The sequence below is a fragment of the Belonocnema kinseyi genome, chromosome 4 (genome assembly GCF_010883055.1).
Source record: "Belonocnema kinseyi isolate 2016_QV_RU_SX_M_011 chromosome 4, B_treatae_v1, whole genome shotgun sequence".
Lineage (NCBI taxonomy): Eukaryota > Metazoa > Arthropoda > Insecta > Hymenoptera > Cynipidae > Belonocnema > Belonocnema kinseyi.
The window spans coordinates 17,177,644-17,203,770 of record NC_046660.1 but is presented as its reverse complement, the minus strand read 5'-3'; the positions used below and the strand labels follow the sequence as shown (position 1 = coordinate 17,203,770).

The 26,127-nt window shown below is 21.5% G+C and overlaps 4 protein-coding genes across 4 annotated transcripts in view; 3 read left to right on the top strand and 1 right to left on the bottom strand.

Annotated features, from left to right (window-relative positions):
• Positions 1-13,346, top strand: part of LOC117170770 (5'-AMP-activated protein kinase catalytic subunit alpha-2) — a 51,070-nt gene extending 37,724 nt beyond the window's left edge. The window contains exon 10 of the mRNA XM_033357808.1: positions 13,327-13,346. Coding sequence (XP_033213699.1) covers positions 13,327-13,346 — 20 coding nt within the window. The remainder of the gene's footprint in view (positions 1-13,326) is intronic.
• A 358-nt stretch (positions 13,347-13,704) lies between these two features.
• LOC117170769 (WASH complex subunit 1-like) lies at positions 13,705-14,686 on the top strand. Its single transcript, XM_033357807.1, has one exon. The coding sequence runs from the start codon at positions 13,705-13,707 to the stop codon at positions 14,506-14,508; it is 804 nt and encodes a 267-aa protein (XP_033213698.1). The 3' UTR covers positions 14,509-14,686.
• A 4,743-nt stretch (positions 14,687-19,429) lies between these two features.
• The window catches only part of LOC117171306 (congested-like trachea protein), a 44,274-nt gene continuing 37,576 nt past the window's right edge, over positions 19,430-26,127 (bottom strand). The window contains exons 4-5 of the mRNA XM_033358475.1: positions 25,575-25,748; positions 19,430-20,273 (exon numbers count right to left, since the gene is read on the bottom strand). Of these exons, the coding sequence (XP_033214366.1) occupies positions 20,086-20,273; positions 25,575-25,748 (362 nt within the window). The 3' untranslated portion in view covers positions 19,430-20,085. The remainder of the gene's footprint in view (positions 20,274-25,574; positions 25,749-26,127) is intronic.
• The window catches only part of LOC117171305 (carboxypeptidase N subunit 2-like), a 19,091-nt gene continuing 18,888 nt past the window's right edge, over positions 25,925-26,127 (top strand). The window contains exon 1 of the mRNA XM_033358474.1: positions 25,925-26,031. Within this exon, the coding sequence (XP_033214365.1) occupies positions 25,984-26,031 (48 nt within the window). The 5' untranslated portion in view covers positions 25,925-25,983. The remainder of the gene's footprint in view (positions 26,032-26,127) is intronic.

Here is a 26,127-nt window from a genome sequence, read left to right as displayed (position 1 = left end):
TTTAACTCAATTAATTAATGTTCAACTAAGAAGATAAATTTTCAACCAAGGAAATTAATATTCTACCAAAAAAACAAACTTTTTTCAACTAAAAATGGAATAGTTATTATATAAATTTTAAGCCAAATACTTGAATTTTTAACTAAAGAAGATTAATCTTAAATCAAAAATGAAATGGTTATAGTGTAAGTTTAAAAAAATAAATTTTTAACCGAAAAAACACGAATTTTTAACAAAATAGGGAAATTTTTTACTCAATTAATTAATGTTCAACTAAGAAGATAAAGTTTCAACCAAGGAAATTAATATTCTACAAAAAAAAAACTTTTTTCAACTAAAAATGGAATAGTTATTATATAAATTTTAAGCCAAATACTTGAATCTTTAACAAAATAGATAAATTTTTAACTAAAAAAGATTAATTTTCAACTAAAAGTGAAATAGTTACAGTTTCAGTCAAAAGAATTAATTTAAAAAAAAACTCGAATTTTCAACGAAATATGCATTTTTAACTAAATAGTTAAATTTTTATATAAAAAGACGAATTTTCAACTTATAATTGAATATTTATTATATAAATTTTTCCAAAAAAATGGAATAGGTACATTTTAAATTAAAAAAAATTATTTTGAATAGGGAAAAACTAATTTTCAACATAAATGTAAATTTTTAACCAAAGAGTTAAATTTATAACAACAACAGAATAATTGTTAACCAAGAAAATTGATTTTCCACAAAAAAAACCTATTTGAACTTTAAAAACCACATTTTTAACCAACAGAAAACAGGAATTTTCAACAAAACAGTTAAATTTTCAACCAAATAAAAAACATTTTATCTGGAATAATGAATCATTCTCAGAAAAAAATGCATTTTTAACTAAATATTTAAATTTTTAACCAAAAATATTAATATTTCAACCGAGAAGATTTATTTTCTACCAACAAAGACGAATGTTAAAAAAAATATTATATTTTCAAGTAAATACTTACATATACAACTATAAAAGAATAATTTTCAACCGAAAAACACTAATTTTCAACGAAATGAATGAATTTTTAAATAAAAAAATTAATGTTTAACCAAATAGTTAAATTTATAAGAAAAAAGATTATTTTTTTAATCAAGAAAATTAATTTTTTATCAAAAAACTTTTTTCAACTAAAAATGGAATAATTATATCAATTTTAAGCCAGATACTTGAATTTTTAACTAAAGAAGATGAATCTTAAACCAAAAATGAAATAGTTACAGTGTAAATTTAAAAAAATACATTTTTAACTAAATTAATTAATGTTCAACTAAAAAGAAAAATTTTCAACCAAGGAAATTAATATTCTACCAAAAAAAACTTTATTCAACTAAAAATGGAATAGTTATTATATAAATTTTAAGCAAAATACTTGAATCTTTAACAAAATAGATAAATTTTTAACTAAAAAAGATTAATTTTTAACTAAAAGTGAAATATTTACAGTTTCAGTCAAAAGAATTAATTAAAAAAAAAACTCGAATTTTTAACGAAATATTTACATTTTTAACCAAAAAAATGCATTTTTAACTGCATAATTAAATTTTTATATAAAAAGACGACTTTTCAACTTATAATTGAATAGTAATTGAATAAATTTTTCCAAAAAAATGGAATAGGTACGTTTTCAATTTAAAAAATCGATTTTGAATAGGGAAAAACTAATTTTCAACAAAATAGGTAATTCCCAACCAAATTAATTAATTTTTAACTAAAAAGATTCATTTTTAACAAGAGAGTTAAATGTATAACAATAAAAAATAATTTTTAACCAAGAAAATTGATTCTTTACAACAAAAAAAAAACCTTTTTCAACTAAAAATGAAATAGTTATTATATAAATTTTCTACCAATACTTGAATTTTCAACTAAAAAACTTTAATCTTGAACCAAGAATGGAATAGTTACAGTTCGAGTTGAAAAAATCAATTTTTAACAATAAAAAAACAAATTTTTAACAAAATAGTTCAATTTTCAACCAAATAAATGAATTTTTAACTAAGAATATTCAGTTTTAACCAAAGAATTAAATTTATAACAAAAAAATTGATTTCTACTAAAAAAAAGACTTTTTTAAAACTAAAAATGGAGTAATCATTATATAAATTTTCTACCAATCTTGATATTCAAACTTAAAATTCAACCAAAAAAAAAAAGAGTAGTGACATTTTCACTTAAAAAAATTCACTTTAAGCAACATAAAAAAACACGAATTTTCAACAAAACAGTTAAATTTTCACCGAACAAATGGATTTTTAACTAAATGGTTAATTTTTTAAATAAAAAGATGACTTTTCAACTTATAGCGAAATAGTTATTGTATAAATTTATATTTAAAAAATGGAATAGGTACGCTTTCAATTTAAAAAATTGATTTTTAATATGACAAAATTAATTTTCATCAAAATAGTCAAATCCCAACCAAATAAATGAATTTTTATCCAAAAAGTTAAATTTACAACAACAACAAAATAATTTGTAACCAAGAAAATCGATTTTTTACAAAAAAATACCTCTTTCAACTAAAAATGGAATAGTTATAATATAATTTCTCTATCAATACTTGAATTTTCATCTGAAAAAGATTAATTTGCAACCAAAAAAAAAATAGTTATATTTTCACTTTGTAAAATGCATTTTTAACCAACAATAAACACGAATTTTCAACAAAACAGTTAAATTTTTAACCAAATAAATCAATTTTTGACTAAGAAGATTTATTTTTTTACCAATGAATTAAATTTATAAAAACAACAAAAAAGAATTTTTATCCAAAAAAATTGATTTGTAGATTTTCAAAAGTTTACTTGAATTTTCAACCAAAAAGATTTGTCTTCAACCAAAATAGTATTGTTATATTTTCAGCTAAAAGAAGTAATTTTTAACAAACAGAAAAAACTCGAATTTGTAACTAAACAGTTAAATTTTTTAACAAAAATACGACTTTTAGTTCAAGTTAAAAATAAAATCAATTTTTAACAAAAACAAAAAACGAATCTTTAAAAAATAAGATAAATTTTTAACCACATTACTGATTTTTCAACTAATAGATACATTTTAAACCAGAGATAAATTTATAATAACAAAAAAAAAAGAATTTTTAACCAAGAAAATTGATTTTCTACAAAAAAAAACTTTTTCCACAAAAAATGGAATAGTTATTATATAAATTTTCTACCAATATTTGAATTTTCTACTAAAATAGAATAATCTTTAACTAAAAAGGGAATAATTACAGTTTAAGTTAACAAAATTAATTTTTAACAAAAAAAAACATTTATTTTCGACAAAATAGTTCAATTTTCAACCAAATTAATGAATTTTTAACCAAGAAAATTAATATTCTATCCGAAAAAGCCTTTTAACACTAAAAATGGAACAGTGTTGATCTAAATTTTCTACAAATACTTGAATTTTCTACTAAAAAATATTAATTTCGAACCACAAATGAAATAGTTACATTTTTACTTTCAAAAAATTATTTTTTAACCAAAAAGAAACACGAATTTTTAACATAATAGTTACATTTTTCATTAAATGAATGAAATTTTTAACTAAATAGTTAAATTTTTAAGTAAAAAGATGACTTTTCAACTTATAATGGAATAGTTATTGTATAAAAAAAAATGGATTAGGTACGTTTTCAATTTAAAACATTGATTTTACATAGGGAAAAACTAATTTTCAACATAAGTGTAAATTTTTAACCAAAGAGTTAAATTTATAACAACAACAAAATAATTTTTAACTAAGAAAATTGATTTTCCACAAAAAAACCTATTTGAACTTTAAAAACTACATTTTTAACCAACAGAAAACAGAAATTTTCAACAAAATAGTTAAATTTTCAACGAAATAAATGAATTTTTAAATAAAAAAATTAATATTTAACCAAATAGTTAAATTTATAACAAAAAAGATGAAGTTAATTTTCAACAAAATAGTTTAATTTTCCGCTAAAAAAATAATTGCGAAACAAGTAGTTAAATTAATAAGAAAAAAGATTTTAAAAAGCAATTTGAAAAAACACAAATTTTCAAAAAAAATAGTTTAATTTCCCAAAATATAAACAAATTTTCAGCTCGGAAGATTAATTTTTAACGAAATAGTTTAATTTTTAACAAAATAGACGATTCTTTTAACAAGAAAATTAATTTTCTAATCAAAAAGGCTTTTTCAACTAAAAAAAAAGGATTAGTTATTAGATAAATTTTCAACAAAATTCCTGAATTTTCTACTAAAAATGATTCATTTTTTAACCAAAAATAGAATAGTTACATTTTCAGTTAAGGAAAAGGAGTTTTCAACAAATGATTTAAATTGTCAACCGAAAAATTGTCAAACCCAAAAAGACTTTAAACTCAAAATGGCATAGTTATTATATAAATTTTAAACAAAATACTTCGATTTTTGACTAAAAAATATATTTTTTCAGCAAAAAATAAAATAATTACATTTTCAGGAAAAAATTAATTAATTAATAAAAATAAACCGAATCTTCAACAAATTAGTTCAGTTTTTAACAATATATGATTTTACAATGATTTTTTAACTAAAAATATAAATTGAACACGAAAGAGTTAATTTCATAAAAAAAGAAATGAATTTTTAACAAAAAAAATTAAATTTCTACCAAAAAACCTTTTTCAGGGAAAAATTAAATAGCTATTATATAGATTTTCAACCGAATACTTGATTTTTCAACTAAAAAGATTAACTTCTACCAAAAAAAGTATAGTTATATTTTCAGTTAAAATAATTAATTTTTAACAACCAAAAAAGCTTGAATTTTTAACTAAAAAGATTCATTTTTAACCAAAGAGTTAAATTTATAACAACAACAAAATAATTTTTAACCAAGAAAATTGTTTTTATACAAAAAAAAACCGTTTCAACTATAAATGGAATAGTTATTCTATCAATATTCTACCAATACTTAAATTTTCAACTAAGAAAGATTAATCTTTGGTGAAAAAATGGAATAATTACGGTTTAAGTTAACAAAATTAATTTTTAAACAAAAAAACAAACATGTGTTTTCAAAAAATAGTTAAATTTTCAACCAAATTAATGAATTTTAAAACTAATTGTTGAATTTTCAACAAAGAAAATTAACATTCTACCCAAAAAATACTTTTCCAACTAAAAATTTAATAGTGTTGATCTAAATTTTCTACCAATACTTGAATATTCAACTAAAAAATATTAATGTTGAACCAAAAATGGAAGTTACATTTTTACTTTCAAAAAAATAAATTTTAAACCAAAAAGAATCACGAATTTTCAACAGAATAGTTCAATTTTCCACCAAATGGATGATATTTTAACAGAATGATAAATCTTCAACCGAGCAAATAAATGTTTAACTAAATAGTGAAATTTTTTAATAAAAAGATGACTTTTCAACTTATAATGGAAGTTTTAACAAAATAGTTCGATTTCGAACCAAATAAATAACATTTTATCTTGAATATTGAATCATTCTAAGAGAAAAATGCATTTTTAACTAAATTTTTAATTAAAAAAAATTAATATTTTACCAAATCATTAAATTTATAACATAAAAGATGAATTTTCAACTAAAGAAGATTAATCTTCAGTCAAGAATGGAATAGTTTCAGTACGAGTTGAAGAAAATCATTTTTTAACAACAAAAACACGAATATTTAACAAAAATAGATACATTTTTAACCAAATTAATGACTTTTCAACTAAAAGATACATTTTTAACAAAAAATTTAAATTTATAACAAAAAAACAATAATTTTTAACAAAAAAAATTGGTATTCTGAAAAAAAAACTTTTTCCACGAAAAATGGAATAGTTAGTATATCAATTTTCTACCAATACATGAATTTTCAACTAAAAGAGATTAATCTGTTAATATTTGAATTTTCAACGAAATAAATAAAATTTTATCTTGAATAATGAATAATTCTCAGAAAAAAATGCATTTTTAACTAAATATTTAATTTTTTAATCAAAAAGATTAATATTTCAACCGAGAAGATTAATTTTCTACCCAAAAAGACGAATGTTAAACAAAATACTTATATTTTCAACTAAATACTTGCATATACAACTATAAAAGAATAATTTTCAACCGAAAGACACTAATTTTCAACATTTGTAACCAAAAAGACAAATTTTCAGCAAGAAGAAAACGAATTTTTAACAAATTAGTTAAATTTTCAACAACAAAATTAATTTCAAGTATAATGATGAATCTTCGGCCACATAATTTAACCAAATAGTTAAAAATACCAATGTTCAACAAAGTACATAAATTTTTAATTAAAAAATAATACTTAAAAAAATAATAATTTCAGCTAAAATGATAAATTTTGAGCAAAACAAAATTTTTTTAACCAAATAGTTACTCAAATTTTTAAAAAGACGAATGTTGAACAAAATTCATAAATGATCAACCAATTTCTTGAATTTTTAACTGAATTTTTAACAAAACAGTTCAAATATTAACTAAATAAGCGAATTTTCATCTATAAAGATTAATATTTAACCAAATAGTTAAATTTATAACAAAAAAGATGAATTTTTTAATCAAGAAAATTAATTTTCTACCCGGAAAGCCTTTTTTAATTAAAAAATGGAAAAGTTATTATATAATTTTTCTACCAATACTTGAGTGTTACGTTTTCACTTTAAAAAATTAATTTTTAACAAACAAAAAACCCGAATTTTCAACAAAAAAGTTAAATTTTCCACCAAATAAATGAATTTTTAATTAAGAAGATTCATTCTTAATCAAAGAGTTAAATTTATAACAAAAAAATCATTTTTAACCAAGAAAATTGATTTTCTACACAAAAAGAAACCTTTTTCAACTAAAAATGGGATAGTTTTTATATAAATTTTCTACGAATACTTGAATTTTCAACTAAAAAAGATTAATCTTTAACCAAAAAGAAATAGTTACATTTTCACCTTAAAAAATTTATTTTTAACCAATAAAACCGTTAAATTTTCAAGCAAATAAATGAATTTTTGAATAAGAAGATTAATTTTTAACAAAAGAATTAAATTTAAGACAACAAAAAAAAAATTTTAATCAAGAAAATTGATTTTCTACAAAAAAAACCCTTTTTCAACTAAAAACGTAATAGTTATTATACACATTTTCAACCAAATACTTCAATTTTTAACTAAAAGATACATTTTTAACAGAAGACTTAAATTTATAACAAAGAAAAAGAGAATTTTTAACCAAAAAAATTGATTTTCCAAAAAAAAAACTTTTTCCACTAAATTGGGAATATTTTTTATTTAAACCTCCTACTTTTACTTGAATTTTTAACTAAAAACAATTAAACTTTAACCAAAAATAGTATAGTTACAGTTTAAATTTTTAAAAAATCAGTTTTTAACACGAAAAAAACGAATTTTTAACAAAATAGATAAATTTTTAACTAAAAAGATTAATTTTCAACCATGAAATTTAATATTCTACCCAGGGAAAAACTTTTTCAACTAAAAATGGAATAGTTAGTATATAAATTTTCCGTCAGATACTTGAATTTTCAATTAAAAAAGGTTAATCTTCTACTAAAAATGCTATAGTTACAATTTTCAGTTGGAGAAATTAATTTTTATAAAAAAGCACTAATTTTTTAAAAGAATAATTAAATTTTCATCCAAATTTATGAATTTTGAAGAAAAAGATTAATTTTTAACCAAATAGTAGTTAAATTTGTAACACTATGATGAATTTCCAACCAAAAAAATTCATTTTCTACCAAAAAAACCTTATTCAACTCAAAATTGAATAGTTATTAAAAAATATTCTGCCAAATGCTTGAGTTTTCAGCTAAAAAAGATTAATCTTCAACCAAAAATAAAATAAATAAATTTTAAAATAAAACGATTAATTTTCAACCAAGAAAATTAATTTTTACCCAAAAACAAAAAAAAACGTGAATTTCAAAACAATATATTTAGTTTCTATTAAATAAATAAATTGTAAACTGAAACGACAAAATAGATGAATTTTCAACAAAGAAACAAATAATTCTCGTCCAAAAAACCTTTTTCAACTAAAAATGGATTAATTATTATATAATTTTTTAACAAAATTCTCGGATTTTCCATTTAAAAAATTAATCTTCAACAAAAAATAAAATAGTTATATTGTACCTTAAAAAATTTATTAAAAAAAACACGAATTTTTAATAAAATAGTTAAATTTTACACGAAATAAGTAAATTTTTAAATATAAAGATAAAATTTTAACCAAATAGATAAATTTATAACAAAACAGATGAATTTTCATCCAAGAACATTAATATTGTACACAAAAAACTTAATTTTTAACATAAAAACAAACAAACAAAAAACACGAATTTTAAAGAAAACATAAAAATTTTCAATCAAATAGATTTTCAACTGGAGTGATTAATTTTGAACCAAATAGTTGAATTTGTTACCAAAAAGACAAATTTTCAACAAAAAGTAAAAGAATTTTCAAGAAAATAGTTATTAATAAAAAAAATTTCAAATAAATGTCAAGTAAAATTATGAATCTTCGGCTACATAATTAACAAAATAGTTAAAAATAATAATGTTCAACGAAATACATAAATTTTCAATTAAAAAATAATAATTTCAGCTTAAATGATAAATTGTGAAAAAAAATTTTTTTTAACCAAATACTTACTCAAATATTTAAAAAGACGAATGTTGAACAAAATTCATAAATCATCAACCAATTACTTGGATTTTTAACTGAATTTTTAACAAAATATTTTTAATATTAACCAAATAAGCGAATTTTTATCTATAAAGATTAATTTTTAACGAAATAGTTAAATTTATAACAGAAAAGATGAATGAAAAAGAAAAGAAGAAAATTAATTCTCAACCCAAAAAGACTTTTTCAACGAAAAAAAAAGTTATTATATACATTTTTAGTCAAATATTTGAATTTTCTACTAAAAAAGATTAATTTTCAACCAAAAATGGAATAGTTACATTTTGACTTGAAAAAATTAATTTTCAACAACAAAAATACGAATTTTCAACAAAATAAATAAATTTTTGTCTAAAAACATTAATTTTTAACCAAATAGTTTGGTTTGTAACGAAAAAAATTCAATTTTTACTTAAGAAGATTAATTTTCTAACCAACAAGACTTTTTTTCAACTAAAAATGGAATAGTTATTATATAAATTTTCGACAAAATAATTAGATTTTCTACGAAAAAAGACTAATCTTCAACCAAAAATGGAATAATTACATTTTCAGTTAATTGAATTAAAATTATCAATCTTCAACAAACAAAAAATTCATTTTTAACGAAATAGTTACTCAAATATTTAAAAAGACGAATATTTAAAAAAAATACTTATACTTTTAAAAGTTCTGGATTAAAATCTTTTATATTTGAAATGGAACTATTTTGTTGAAAATTCGATTTTTGTTTTTTTGTTTATTAATATTTTTAACTAACAATCTAAATTTTTCATTCTTGGTTGAAATTTAATATTTATATTAAAAATTGATTATTTCTAGTTAAAAATTCGTGTGTTTTAGTTAAAAATTCGTATTTTTTGGCCGAAAATTAATCTTGTTGGATGAAAATACATCCTTTTTGGTTCAAAATGCAAATTTTAGGGTCTAAATTAATCTGGGTTGGTTGAGGATTCCACAGTTTGGTAGAAAATTAAATTGTTCGATTGCAAATTAACTTTTTTTCAAAGATTCATAGTTTTGGTTGAAATTGAACTATTTGGTTAAAAATTAAACTAATTTTATGAAAACTCAACTTTTTGGTAGATAATGAAGGTTTTTTTTTAAAAATCATATTTTTGAGTTAAAAATTCTAACCGTGTTGTAGATAATTTGTCTATTTGGATTTTAAATTTAACAATTTTGTTAAAAATGATTGTACTTTGTCGTTGAAAATTGAACTATTTGGTAAAAAATTCATCTTGTTTAGTTGCATTTTTTTCATTATGAGAAAATTAATCTTTCGGGTCGAAAAATCATTTTTTGGGATGAATTATTCAGTGGAAAATTTATTTTTTTAACTTATCATTACAGTTTAAAATTCATAATTTTTGTTGAAAAGGTGTCTATTTTGTTTAAAATTCTTTTTTTTATGAAATAAAAAATTTTTAACGAACAATGTAACTATTCCATTTTTGGTTGAAATTTGTTATTAAAAATTGATTGAGAATTGATTAATCTTCCAGGTTAAAAAAATCATCTTTTAAGTTTAACTCTTTTGTTGAAAATAATTTTTTTCTTAAGATTCATTATTTTAATTAAAAAGTCATCTGTCATATTGAAAATGTAACTATTTTGTTGAAAATTCTTTTTTTATTTTTGGTAAAAATTAATTTGTTTATGTGAAAATGTAACTATTCCCTTTTTCATTGAAAATTTACATTTTTTTTATTGAAAAATGATCTTTTCCACTTAAAGATTCGTGTATTTTTTTGAAAATTCGTCACTTTTGGTTGAAAATTGAACTTCTCCATTTTGAAAAAATTATCTTTTAGGATGAACTCTTTTATCTTAAATTCATTTGTTTAAGATTCATAATTTTAATTGGAAATCCATCTCTTTTGTTGAAAATGTAACTATTTTTTTGAAAATTCGCTTTTTTTAAAATGAGAATTACATTTTTTTAATAACAATAATTAAAATATTCCATTTTGTTGAAAATTTAAATTCTTTATTGAAAATTGATTTTATCTTGTTGAAAATTCATGTATTTTGTTAAAAATGGTTTGTTTTTTGGTTAAAAATATATTTTTTTGGGTAAATATGATATTTTTTGGTTAAAAATGCAATTGTTTGGATCTAAATTAATATAGTTTCGTTGATGATTGAACAATTTGATACGAAATTAAATTAATTGGAAATTAACTTTTTTATTAAATATTCATATTTTTGATTTAAACTGAACTATTTGGTAAAAATTAACTTTTTTGTTAAAAAATCATATTTTCGAGTTGAAAATTCCAACCTGTTTGTAAATAATTCGTCCTTTTGGCTTCAAAATTCAAATAAAAAAATTATTTCGTTGAAAATTCCAGTTTTTGTAATTAAAAATTTAACTATATATTTAAAAAATTGTATTTTTTAGTGAGATATGTATCCTTTATAAGAGGAAAATTAAACTTTTTGGCAGAAAATTAATGTATTTTGTTCAAAATTTGCCTTTCTGTTTAGAAATTTAATCTTATTTGTTGAAAATTCAATATACTTCTTCTCAAAAATAGCATAAAAATTCGCCTCTTTTGGTCGAAAATTAATGTATCTTGGTTGAAAATTCATCCTTTTGTATTAAAATTGGAAGTTTTTAGGTCTAAATTAATTTAGTTTGTTTGAGAATTCAACAATTTGGTAAAAAATTGAACTACATAGTTGAAAATTATTTTTTTTTTGTTAAAAATTCAAGTATTGTTATGAAAAATGTAACTTTGTAATAGAAATTTTTTTTCAAAAAATGATATTTTCATGATTGAAAATTCAACCGTTTTGTTAAAAGGTGAACTAATTTATTAAAAATTCATATATTTTAATTGGAAATTTATATTTTTTATTGAAAATTGAAAATTAATCTTTTCGGATAAAAAAAAACATCCTTTTTGGTTCAAAATGCAAATTTTTTGATCTAAATTAATTTGGTTTTGTTGAGGATTCAACAATTTGATAGAAAATTAAATGATTCGATTGAAAATTAACTGTTTTGTTAAAGATTCATATTTTTGGTTCAAATTTAACTATTTGGTTAAAAATGAAACTTTTTAGTAGAAAATTAAGTTTTTTGTCAAAAATCATATTTTTGGGTTGAAAATTCAACTCTTTTATAGATAATTTGTCCTTTTTTCTTTAAAATTAAATTTTTTTGTTGAAAAAAAAATGTATCGTTTTTTAGTGAGAAATTTATCTGAGAATTTATGAGAATCTCAGAATTTATTTTAATTAATAGAAAATTGCGTTTTTTCATTAACTTTTCGGTTAAAAACTCAACTCTTTTTTTAAAAGTTTGTCTTTTTTATTTTAAAGTTTATCTGTTTTAGCAGAAATTAAAATTTTTGATAAAAATGCAACTGTTTGGTTAGAAATTAAACTATTATACTAATTTCTTGAAAACTTAACTCTTTCGTAGAAAATGTACTTGTTTTTAAAAATTTATATTTTTTGGATAAAAATGCAACTATTTGGTAGAGAATTCAACAGTTTTGTTAAAAGTCATCCTTTTTATTTTAAAATTCGTCTTTGTGGATTGAAAATTAAATTTTTTCGTAGAAAATTATTGTTTGTTACAAAATTCATAGTTTGTGAAAACTCGACTAAAATCTTTTTCAGCAGAAAATTCAACTATTTTTTTGTTGAAAATTCACCTTTTTGATATAAAACTTCATCTGTTCTAGAAGAAATTTCATTTTTCGTATGAAAATGCAACTTTTTGGTTAAAAATTGTTCTTCTTTGCTTGATAATTCAACTAATTTGTTTAAAACATTTGGTTGAATCGCTTTCTTAAGAAATCACATTTTTTGTTAAATATTTATATTTTAAATTGAAAAGTTTAATTATCTTGTTACAAATTAATCTTTTTGAATTAAAAATTCAACTACTTGGGTTAAAGTTAAACTGAATTGTGAAATTTTTTTTATTGAAGGCTTATGTCTGGTTGAAAATTTAACTGTTTAGTCGAAAATACTTCTTTTTTTTTGTTTAGAATTTATTATTCAACAGAAAATGGAACTTTTCAATTTGTTAAGATTGATATTTTTTAGTTAAAAATTCTCGTTTTTTTTTTGTAAAAGAATTATTTTTTAGTTTGAAATTTCCTTTTTTTGCGTAAAAATGCATCAGTTTCGTGTAGAATTAATTTTTTGTATAACAGTCATATTTTTTGTTTGAAAATTGAATTTTTATAAAGAAAATTTGTATTCTCAATAATTTATATAAACTTTTATTTATTTTTTGAGTAAACGAATCTTTATTTGTTGAAAATTCGCCTTTTTGGTTTAAAAATTCTTTTCTTTTGTTGTATAAATTTCATTATTTTTTGAATAAAATATAAACTATGACACTTTTTCGTTGGTAATTTGTCTTTTTAGGTAATCTTTTAAAGTAAAAAAACTTTTTTTTTGGTTTGAAATAAATTGTTACATTTGAAAATTTTAAATTTGTATATGAAAGAGTTATTTTTGATGAAAAAAATTAAAATTCTCAACAAAAAACATGAATTTTAACCAAGACTGTACAACTCCATTGTTTCCAAAATTTTTTCATAAAAAAATTGTTCTAACGATTTAGGGTCATGGAAGAAGCCATAGAAGTTATAGAAAAATTTACTTTCATAATTAGAAACAGTATAAGAGTTGTTTAAAAAAAAACATGGTTAAAATTAATGTGTTTTCCTGTGAATTTGGACATTTTTCATTAAAAAGAATGTTTTTTATTTGGAATGACATCAGTTATAATATTTTGATTTTTAAAATCATAGAAACCCTATTTTTTCAGATATACCTCTATGGTACTTAACTATAATTTTTCATGAATATCATTTGAAAGGTTGATAACAAAAAAAAAAATTAATTTGTAGAATCAGAAAACGAATATTTCATTATAATTTAAAATAATTATTATTTACCATTTTTTCGTGAAAAAACACCCTCTTTCCTATCTTGACAGATGACCAACCACCGGTTGATTGATCATTTTTTTAAATTCTTCTCCTCACAGGTTCCTCAAATAAACGTGCCCCTGTCTCTCCCAGATCTTCCCGGAATCGTCGACAACGAAAGATTCACCCTGGATCTCAATTCCCAAAATCCAATCGCACCCTCTTCAGCAGCAGTGACTCCAACCGTCCTATTAGATCTTCCAACCCCAGTTTCCGCCACAGAAGAAAAAACCTTGGCTTCCGTTTCTGAACAAACTGTCCAGAATCTGCCAAACTTTTCTGCTGGTAAAACCGCCACTTCAGAGACGGCTCCTCCACCTCCTCCACCTCCTTCCGCCCTGGATCTCGAGAAACCTCCGATTCCTCCTCCAGTTCCGGTTCAAGGTCCACCTCCGCCTCCACCTCCTCCGCCGCCGCCCCCAGTCCCCGTTGAAGAATCTGCAGGAAATCCGAAAGAATCGGAAGCCCCGAAGAAGAGGGAGAGTTCCTCGGCGCCTCCTGGACCAGCTTTTGTTGATGATCGGACGAATCTGATGGAGGCGATTCGAAATGCCGGTGGACGAGCAAAACTTCGGCCGACAGTTCCGGCGGCAAAGACGAACGATCGGTTCGCTTCCGCTTCGGTTGGGGGCGACTTGATGGATGACCTTCACGCGAAATTGGCGATGAGGAGGAAAGGAATTGCGGGATCGGCGATGAATGCTTTTGAGCGAATGTCGAGTATGATTCCTCCGCCTCCGAAGCCGAACGAGATTTCTGATGGGAATTCGGCGACGAGTGAAGGAGATTCGCAACCAGAGTGGGAGGATTAATATTTATTCGTAAGCAGGAGACGAGACATTCCATTTTCAAGATATTGTAAATATTTAAAGAATCAAGTTTCCTCGAATTAATGCAGACTTTAATGTTTTGTTAATTCGTCTTTTTGGATTGAAAATTAATTTTTCTTGATTGAAAGTAACTTTTTTTTTATTGAAAATTCATGATTTTAGGTCGGAAATTCAAATATTTGGTTAAAAATTTATCTTTCTTGGTTGAGAATTAATTTTAATTAATTCTTACTTTTGATTGCAAATGTTTTTTGTTGGAAATTGACCTTTGTAAGTTGAAACTTTTTTTTGTTGCTTAAAAATGATTTTTTGTTGTTAAAAGTTCAATAAAGTTCATCTTTGTAGATTGAAAATTCAATTATTTGGACTTTTGATTGCAAATATTTTTGGTGAAAATGAATTTTGGTAAGTTGAAACTTTTTTTTTGTTGCTTAAAAATGATTTTTTGTTGCTAAAAGTTCAATAGAACTCATCTTTGTAGATTGAAAATTCAATTATTTGGTTAAAAGTTTTACTGATAAAAAAAATTATATCTTGATTGAAATTTAATTTTTAATAGTTTTGATTAATTATATTTTTTGCTAAAAAATTTTTTTTTAATTCATAGTTGTAGATTGAAAAATCTTCCTTTTTTTAACTTGAAAAGGTTATTTTTATCGAAAACTCATCTTTGTAGGTTATAAATTGAACTATTAAAAAAAAAGTATTCCTTGAATGAACATGAACTGGTATGCTTCAAAAATCTACTATTTGGTTAAAAATTTATCTTTCTTGGTTGAGAATTTATTTTTTATTAATTTTAATTAATTCTCACTTTTGATTGCAAATATTTTTGGTGAAAATGGATTTTTGTAAGTTGAAACTTTTTTTTTTGTTGCGTAAAAATGATTTTTTGTAGTTAAAAGTTTAGCTTAGATTAGAAATTCAACTATTCTGTTGAAAATTTAATTTTTTATTTGAAAATTTGACCATTTCATTAAAATTCATCTTTGTAGATTGAAAATTCAATTATTTGGTTAAAAATTACACTATTAAAAAAAATATCTTGATTGAAACTTAATTTCTCTTGATTGAAAGTAACTTTTTTTGATTGAAAATTCATCATTTTAGGGCGGAAATTCAAATATTTGGTTGAAAATTTATCTTTCTTGGTTGAGAATTAATTTTAATTAATTCTCACTTTTGATTGCAAATATTTTTGGTTGGAAATTGATATTTGTAAGTTGATACTTTTTTTTGTTGTTTAAAAATGATTTTTTGATGTTAAAAGTCCAATAAAATTCATCTTTGTAAATTGAAAATTCAATTATTTGGATAAAAATTTAATTTTTAATAGTTTTGATCAATTCTCTTTTTTGCTAAAATTTTTTTTTTTAAATTCATAGTTGTAGATTGAAAAATCTTTTTTTTTAACTTGAAAACGATATTTTTATCGATAATTCATCTTTGTAGGTTATAAATTGATTAAAAAAATTTAATCAATTTAAAAAAAAAAGTATTTCTTGAATGAACATGAACTGTTATACTTCAAAAATCTACTATTTGGTTAAAAATTTATCTTTCTTGGTTGAGAATTTATTTTTGATTAATTTAAATTAATTTTCACTTTTGATTGCAAATATTTTTGGTGAAAATGGATTTTTGTAAGTTGAAACTTTTTTTTTGTTGCTAAAAGTTCAATAAAACTCATCTTTGTAGATTGAAAATTCAATCATTTGGTTAAAAGTTCCACTAATCAAAAAAATTATATCTTGATTGAAATTTAATTTTTAATAGTTTTGATTAATTATCTATTTTGCTAAAATTTTTTTTTTAAGTCATAGTTGCAGATTGAAAAATCTTTCTTTATTTAACTTGAAAAGGTTATTTTTATCGAAAATTCATCTTTATAGGTTATAAATTGAACTATTTTAAAAAAAAGTATTCCTTGAATGAACATGAACTGGTATGCTTCAAAAATCTACTATTTGGTTAAAAATTTATCTTTCTTGGTTGAGAATTTATTTTTTATTAAATTAAATTAATTTTCATTTTTGATTGCAAATATTTTTAGTGAAAATGGATTTTTGTAAGTTGAAACTTTTTTTTTTGTTGCGTAAAAATGATTTTTTGTTGTTAAAAGTTCAGCTTAGATAAGAAATTCAACTATTCTGTTGGAAATTTAATTTTTTATTTGAAAATTTGACCATTTCATTAAAATTCATCTTTGTAGATTGAAAATTCAATTATTTGGTTAAAAATTTCACTATTAAAAAAAAATATCTTGATTGAAACTAAATTTTTAATAGTTTTAATTAATTTTCTCTTTTGCTCAAATTTTTTTTGTTGAAATTCACAGTTGTAGGTTGAAAAATCTTTTTTTTTTAACTTGAAAACGATATTTTTATCGAAAATTCATCTTTGTAGGTTATAAATTGAACTACTTAAAAAAAAGTATTTCTTGAATGAAAACGAACTGTTATGCTTCAAAATTCGACTATTTGGTTGAAAATTGATCTTTCTTGCTTGAAAATTAATTTTTTATTAATTTAAATTAATTCTCACTTTTGATTGCAAATATTTTTTGTTGAAAATTGATCTTTGTAAGTTGAAAAATTTTGTTGTTAAAAATTCATCTATTTTGTTGAAAATTTAATTTTGTATTGGAAAATTGGACCATTTTATTAAACTGCGTCTTTTTAGATTAAAAATTCAATTATTTGTTTAAAAATTCCACTAATAAAAAAATTATATCTTGATTGAAATTTAATTTTTAATAGTTTTGATTAATTCTCTTTTTTGCTTATTTTTTTTTTTGAAAATTCAAAATTGTAGGTTAAAATATTCTTTTTTTTTTTACTTGAAAACGATATTTTTTTCGAAAATTTATCTTTGTATGTCATAAATTCATCTATTAAAAAAAAAGTATTCTTTGAATGAAAATTAACTGTTATTTTTCAAAATTCTGCTATTTCGGTGAATTTTTTTTTGGTTGAGAATTAATTTATTAAAAATAAAAAATGCGTCTTTTTGGTTTGACATTTCATTTTTATTGGTTGAATTACAAACTATTACATTTTTCGTTGAGAATTCGTATTTTTTGGTTGAAATTTGGTCTTTTTTGGTAGAAAACGAACCTTCTTGGTAAAAAATTCTTCGCTATTGTTGAAAATTCAACTTTTTCGTTGAAAATTTAATTGTCTTAAAAAAATGTGTCTTTTTGGTTTTGCAAATTCAATAATTTTGTTAAAAAGGCAATAGTTTTCGTTTGAAGTTTCTTTTTTGTTTGCAATTTCAATTATTTGTTTAAGAAATTTATGTTTTTTATTGAAAATTCTCCTTTTTTGGTAAAAAAAATCGTTTTTGTTGTTAAAAATTCGACTACTAGATGGAAATTAGAACTAATTTGTTTTAAATATTTTTGGTCAGAAATTTAACAATTTCGTTGAAATTCCAATGAAATTCCTACCTCAAATTTGCAAATGTTCAAAATAATATCATTTAAAACAATTTTGAGTTAGAAAGATTAAAAATTGAAGATTGACTTTTTTTAAATTCTTTTTAAATTAGAAGATAAATTATTTAATTTTTGAAGATAGAAAATAGAAAGATAGATAATGTACATTTTCGATTTTGGGTCGAAATTTGTTATTTTTTAGTAAAAAATTCAACTATTTGGTTGAATTTTTATAAACATTTTATAAATTTTAATTTTTAAATGAATATTTATTTTCACGTTGAGAATTAATTTTTTTAAAATGAAAATTCAATTTTTAAAATAAAAAATGTATCTTTTTGGTTTTGAAAACTCATTTATTTTGGTTGAATTAAAAACTATTACATTTTTAATTAAGAATTTAAATTTTTTGTTTGAAATTTTGTCTTTTTTGGTAGAAAACAAAACTTCTTGGTAGAAAATTCATCTATATTGTTGAAAATTCAACTTTTTCGTTGAAAATTTAATTGTCTTAAAAAAATGTGTCTTTTTGGTTTTGCAAATTCAATAATTTTGTTAAAAAGACAATATTTTTCGTTTGAAGTTTCTTTTTTGTTTGCAATTTCAACTATTTGTTTCAGAAATTTATGTTTTTTATTGAAAATTCTTCTTTTTTGGTAAAAAAAATCGTTTTTGTTGTTAAAAATTCGACTACTAGATGGAAATTAGAACTAATTTGTTTTAAATATTTTTTTGTTTCGTTTAAAGTTTATAATTTTATTAAAGAAAAATATTTTTGGTCAGAAATTTAACAATTTCGTTGAAATTCCAATGAAATTCCTACCTCAAATTTGCAAATGTTCAAAATAACATCATTGAAAACAATTTTGAGTTAGAAAGATTAAAAATTGAAGATTTACTTTTTTAATGCTTTTTAAATTAGAAGATAAATTATTTAATTTTTGAAGATAGAAAATAGAAAGATAGATAATGTAAATTTTCGATTTTGGGTCGAAATTTGTTATTTTTTAGTAAAAAATTCAACTATTTGGTTGAATTTTTACAAACATTTTATAAATTTTAATTTTTAAATGAATATTTATTTTCACGTTGAGAATTAATTTTTTAAAAATGAAAATTCAATTTTTAAAATAAAAAATGTATCTTTTTGGTTTGAAAATTCATTTATTTTGGTTGAATTAAAAACTATTACATTTTTAATTAAGAATTTAAATTTTTTGGTTGAAATTTTGTCTTTTTTGGTAGAAAATAAACCTTCTTGGTAGAAAATTCATCTATATTGTTGAAAATTCAACTTTGTCGTTGAAAATTTAACTGTCCTCGGAAAATGCGTTCTTTTTGTTTGTAAATTCAACAAGTTGGTTAAAAATTAATTTTTATAGCTAGAAAATGAAGACTATTTTCTTAAAAATTCGTCTTTTTCGGTTAAAAATTTTCGTGAAAAACGTGAAATAAAACGAGTCAGTACAAAATTCATACATTTACTTTCGTAAAAGTTACATCAAAGATTATGGCAGTATTCGAATCGTCACCATCCGCATTGTGAGTTTTTACAATAAATTCTATTTTACACCTACTTACATAAAAATATTTTTATTTTCTTACCTAAATTCCATGAATTCATGAAAAGAGGGATATAAAACTAACGCAGAATAAAAAAATTCAGGCTAGATATAAAATTTTGCAGCCGTTTTAAATTCTAATAAATTCTATTTTTCATTTCCAAAACTCATTATTGATCCCACAAAAAAATTCTAAAAAGATATGACATAATGACAAGCCTCTATCATTAAATCTTCAACGTAAAATAAACATTTGATTCGGTACTTTCATATTTTCATCTTAAAATAATTCGATCTATTGAAAATGAATTTAAAAAAGTTTTTTGGAAGCACCCTGATTTTCAAATCATCAGAATTTAAACAACTTTCGAGTTTCGAAGGTAGCTAAGAAAAAACCTCATTCAGACTCAAAAGCTTTCAAATTTGATTGAACCCGATTTTTCGGGGATATTTTGGAAAGAAGATTATTTCTTCTTTCAGGGAGGAGAAAATTTTTCTCCTATTTTGAAAACTAACAATTCAGTATTTTCAGAAAAAAAAAAATAAAAATAAAAAAATACATTACAAGTTGGGCGTAGCCCAATTGAAGAATCGCATAGACATTTCAAAACCGAGGAAACAGGCAGCATTCGCCGGAAATGCTCGAAGCATTACGGGAATAACACCCTTGTAAAGTGCGAGAGGTCCTTCCTCTTTCATTAAATGAACAAAGACATCACGAATTCCTCTTTTGTACATTCCCTCAGGTGCTGAAAAAAAATTAAATTATCAAAATGATTTTCAAATTTTTCATGAATAAAAATATTGAACTTTTCTACAGATTAAAGCATATTTGCGGAAAAATATCAATTTTTATTTTCAAGAGTGGCCGTTTTGATGAACAAAAAATCATTTTTATTTCCCGTTTTGTAAAAAATTTTTCAAGGTCATTGAAATTTAAAAATTCGAACTCTTGAATCTGAAATTTCAAGTATTCAAAGTACAACTATTCGATTTTTAACTTTTGCAATTAAAGCTTAACAAATTATTTATTTAGAAGTTTTTAATTTGAAATCTTAATATTTTGCACCTATTAAATTATAAATTATATGGTCAAAGAATGGTTTCTGGTTGAAAAATATAAATCAGAAGCATATAATTATAAACAATTTTAAGTTGGAAACATTAAAAATTGAACGATTGAATTTTTTTTAACGCTTTTTAAATCAGAAGATAAATTATTTAAATTTTAAATTATTTAATAATAAGTTTGAAATTAGAACTACTTTGTTTTAAATTAAATTTTTTTGTTAAAAATTAATCAGTTTAGTTGAAAATTTGGGTTGAAAATTAATGTTTTTTACAGAAAATTTATTCAACAATTTTAGTTAAAAATGTAATTGATTGAGAATTCATTTTTTTCTTGTTCGAAATTTTTATTATTTAGTTGAAAATTGAATCACTTTGCTGAAAATTCATCTTTTTTGGCTGAAAATTCTACTATTTTATAGTAAATTAAATTTTTGGTTGCAAATTTATAGTTTTGAAAATTAAAGTAATCAACGTGCAACGCTTCGATTTTTAACTTTTTTTTATTAAAGCTAAAAAAATTTGAATTCAAAATATGAATAATTTACACATGACTTTAGAAATTATTTGTTCGAAGAAAAAATTTCTGGTTGAAAAATATAAATCGACCAATGATTTTCAAAGCTGTAAATTGAAAAATCAATCCTTAAATTTTCAAATGTTCAAAATAATATCATTTAAAACAATTTTAAGTTAGAAATATATAAAATAGAAAGATAGTTATTGTAAATTTTCGATTTTGGGTCGAAATTTGTTATTTTTTAGTTAAAAATTCAACTATTTGGTTGAATTATTACAAATATTTTATAAATCTTTTATGATGAAAATTTAACAATTTTAATAAAAAATGTAATTAATTGAGAATTCATTTTTTTTATTCAAAGGTTTTATTGTTTAGTTAAAAAATTATATTCTTTTGCTAAAAAGTCATCCTTTTTGACTGAAAATACTACTATTTGGCAGTAAATTAAATTTCTCGTTGCAAATTTATATTTTCGAAATTTAAAGTAATCAACGTGCAACGCTTCGATTTTAAACTTTTTTTTATTAAAGGTTAACAATTTTTTTTATTTCGATATTTTGAATTCAAACTATTAATAATTTACACTTATAACTTTAGATATTATTTATAAATTATATGAACAAAGAAAAGTTACTGGTTAAAAAATATAAATCCACAAATCATTTTCAAAGCTGTAAATTTAAAAATCAATTATTAATTTTTTTTCAAAATTATTAAAATTACATAATTTTAAACAATTTTAAGATGGGAACATTAAAAATTGAACGATTGATATTTTTTAACGCTTTTTAAATTAGAAGATAAATTATTTAAATGTTAAGTTATTTAATAATAAGTTTTAATTTAGAACTAATTTGTTTAAAATTAAATTGTTTGGTTAAACATTATTCAGTTTAGTCACATATTAATCTTTTTTGTTGTATATTTAACAATTTTGTTAAAAATTTTGGTTAAAAATTAATTTTTTTACTGAAAATTTAAATGTTCGATTTTGGGTTAAAAATATATATTTTTTGTAGAAAATTCATCTATTTAGTTGAAAATCCGCTTTATAGAAAATTCGTATTTTTAGATTAAAAATTCAACAATTTTAGTTAAAAATGCAATTGATTGAGAATTTATTTTCTTTTGTTCAAAAGTTTTATTGTTCAGTTTAAAACTGAATTAATTTGCTGAAAATTCTTTTTTTTGTGTGAAAATTCTACTTTTTGGTAGTAAATTAAATTTTTTGTTGCAATTTTTTATTTTCGAAATTTAAAGTAATCAAAATTCAACTCTTCGAATTGTAACATTTGTCATATAATTTACATAAATAAATCATATAATTTAAAACAATTTTAAGTCAAAAACATTAAAAATTGAACGATTAAAATTTTTTGAATGAACCCTTTAAATTAGAAGATAAATAATTTAAATTTTAAGTTGTTTAATAATGGTTAAATTGTTATTTATGCATCAAAATTTAACACTTATACCCAAAAATTAAAAAATATTGTTTCCTGAATCTAAACAATTAAAACATTGTTCGAATAATAAATAATACAATAAAAATATTATTTCAATCGTTCACGAAAATGCATCCCTTGTGGTAGAAATGTATTATTTTTTGCTTAAACATGTAAGTTTTTAGTAAAAATGAAAATGAATCGTTTTTTGGTAGACTTCAATTGTCTTTTTTTTTAATTAAAACAAAATATGTTTAAAATTAAACTATTTTGTAGGAAATTTAGTTATTTTGTTGAATTATTTTTCAATAAAACTGTTTTGGTAGAAATTCAATCTTTTTTTTAGTTAAAAATAGCACTATTTCTTTATGAATTAGTTAAGTTTTTTTATTCAAAATTAAAATCTGTTTTGGTTGAAATAGCCACTATTACATTTTTTGCCGAGAAATAATTTTTTTGTGGCTTAAAATTCAATTACTTGGCAAAAAGTTGAACTAATTTCTTGACAATTCATTTTTCTAGTTAAAGATTCATCATTTTAGTTGAAAATTCAACTCTTGTGTTCGAAATCGAACTATTTTTTAGAAAATTTGGATGTTTTTTTTTAGTTCAAAATAAAATTTAGAAACTTAAAAGTTAACTATTCCATTTTTCGTTGATAATTTATCTTTTTTAGTTGAAAATGTTACTATTTGGTTGGAAATTCATTTAGTTTGTTGAACTTTTTTGATTTGAAAATTCATCTGTTTATCTAGAAATTTCATGTCTTTAGGTTAAAAATTTTTGATTTGTAATTAATTCTTTTACTATTTGAAAAATTAATTATTACATTTTTTGTTAATAATTTATTAATTTGACTGTAAATTCGTGAAAAATAGTTTTTTTTCCTGCTCAGAATTAATTTTGTTAACTTAAAATAGAACTACTTTGTTGGGAATTTATTTATTTGGTTGAAAATTCATTTTTCGGTTGGAAAATTAATCTGTTTATTACCTTTTTTTCTGTTTAAGGATTCTTTAATTTTTTTTTTTAATTCATCTTTCAGGGAAATTCAACTGTTTTTTATTTAGAATTAATTTTTTTCTATCAGAAATATAAAGTACTGCAACTTTTTATTTGAGAATTTCTCTCTTGGGTTGAAAATTCGTTTTCTTTTCTGTTTAAAATTAATTTTGTTAAATTAAAATTAAACTATTCAATTTTTTGTGATAAACTTGATATTTTTTATATGAAAATTAAACAATTTGTTAGAATATTCATTTATTTTGTAGAAAAGTCATTTATTTCGTTGAAAATCCTTTTTTGTTTAAATTAATCTGTTTTTCTAGAAATTTAATCTTTTGTTGCTTAAAAATGCAACTGTTAATTAGAAACTAAATTCTACTTTTTTCGTTGAAGAATCAAAATATTTTGTTCAAAATTAATGGATTAGAATTAATTTTTTTTTAATTAGAAATATCAAGCATTAATTTTCATGTTGAGAACTCATCTCTTTGGTTAAAAATTCGAGAAAATTCATTGTCTGTTCTGCTTAAAATTAATTTTGGTATCTTAAAATTAAATTACTCAATTTTTCGTTAGAAATTCACTTATTTTTCTGAAAATTTATTGAGTTGAAAACTCATTTTTTGTTTTTGTTTAAAAATTAATCTGTTTCTGTAGAAATTTCATTTTTTATGGGTTGAAAATGCAACTATTTATTAAATTTTTTTTTTAGTTGAATCAAATATTTTAATAAAAATTAATTTTTTAACTGAAAATTGAACTATTCCATTGTTGGTTGACATTTTTTTTTAGTTGAAAATGTAACTGTCTGGTTGCAAATCCAATTATTTAGAATTAATTTTATTCTATTTGAAATATGAAGTTTTCCATTTTATGTTGAGAATTCATCTCTTAGGTTGAAAATTCGTTAAAATTCGGTTTGAAAATTAATCTGTTTTGGTAGAAATTGAATCTTTTATGGGTTAAAAATGCAATGGTTTACTAGAAATTAATTTTGTTTTTTTGAAGAATTAAATCTTTTGTTCACAATTAATTTTTTAAATTGAAAATTTAATTATTTTGCATTTTTCTAGTTAAAGATTCATAATTTTCGTAGAAAAATCATTTTTGGGTTACCAATTTAACAACTATGTTGAAAATAAATTTTATTAACTGAAAAAATAACTATTTCATTTTTGGTTAAAAATTTATCTTTCTTAGTTGAACATGTAACTGTTTTGTTGAAAATGCATTTTTTTATCAAATTCAACTTTTTTTCTGATTAATTTATTTTATAATTATAAATAGTAACAATTAGTTTTCATTGAAGTTAAAAATTCATTTCCTTGCTTGAAAATTCAAGTATTCAAACTGTTATTAACTATTTTTGATTGAAAATTCAACTATTTAAAAAAATTATTTTTATTAGTTAAAAGTTAATTTTTTTAAACTAAATATATAATTATTAAATTATCAGTTTAAAATCCATTTTTGTTGATGTTAAAAATTAATTTCTTTTTCTGAAAATTTATTTTCTCCTGTTAAAATAAAACAATTTGGTTAAAAATCAATATATTTGGTTGAAAATTTAACTATTTTGTAGAAAATTCTCATCTTGTTGAGAAATTAACTTCTTTGTTTTGAAAATTCAACTACTAAGTTAAAAGTATGTTCTATTGAAGATTTCTTATTTTAATTCAATTTTTTCTCGAGTTTTTTTACAATTTTTTTAAAAATGAAAATTGGACTTTCATTTTTGGTTAAACATTTATCATCTTGCGTTGAGAATTCAACTATTCGGTTGAAATTGAATGGATTTTCGTGAAAAATTGTAATTTGAGGTAAAAAAAAATATATATATTTTCTTAGTAGAAAAATGCATTTCTTTCGTAAAAAAATTTAAATATTTTATTGAAAATAAATTTATCTATTGAAAAAGTGATTGGCTAGATTTTTCTTCTAAAAATAAGTAAAAATTCTCGGTAAATTTCCGATTTCTCGGTCCAGCGGGCCACCCTGCTCTTTTTTACCTGTTTGCAGTCTGCTTTTTAAAACATCGGGAGGCATTCCAACAATCCAGTTGGCAATTCCTGCAAAACCACCCGCAAATATCGTCGAGATTAATCCAAGCTTTTCGCCATCGGGAGTCATCAGCCTCTGGAGTCCTTCATAAGTCATGAAATACATACCCGAGGCTGGCATATCTGGAAAATAATAATATCACACCAAACAAATTTCGTAGAGTTTGTAATATATTTTGCCAGGAATTAATAATAGAGAGTAACGCGTGTGGGTTGACAGATAGTTGACATCCTGTTTGATAGGAGGAGCCATCAAGGCAGAGAGATAAGCCTCAACAAAGCTCAGTTTTGTGTTGGCCAGCTTAATAATCAGAGTCATTAAAATTCTCTTTTAACTGTGAAAATTTTGGAAAATACTATGGCTTTTCTACAATTTGTATTTCTTCTTTTTATTCTGGTGTCTACCGTAAGTGTCCTTTTTATTATCCTTTCAACCTCACTTCACAAAATTAGTACATTTTTTTAAAATTTAAATTGAGCCCATAAACTACGTTACCAATTT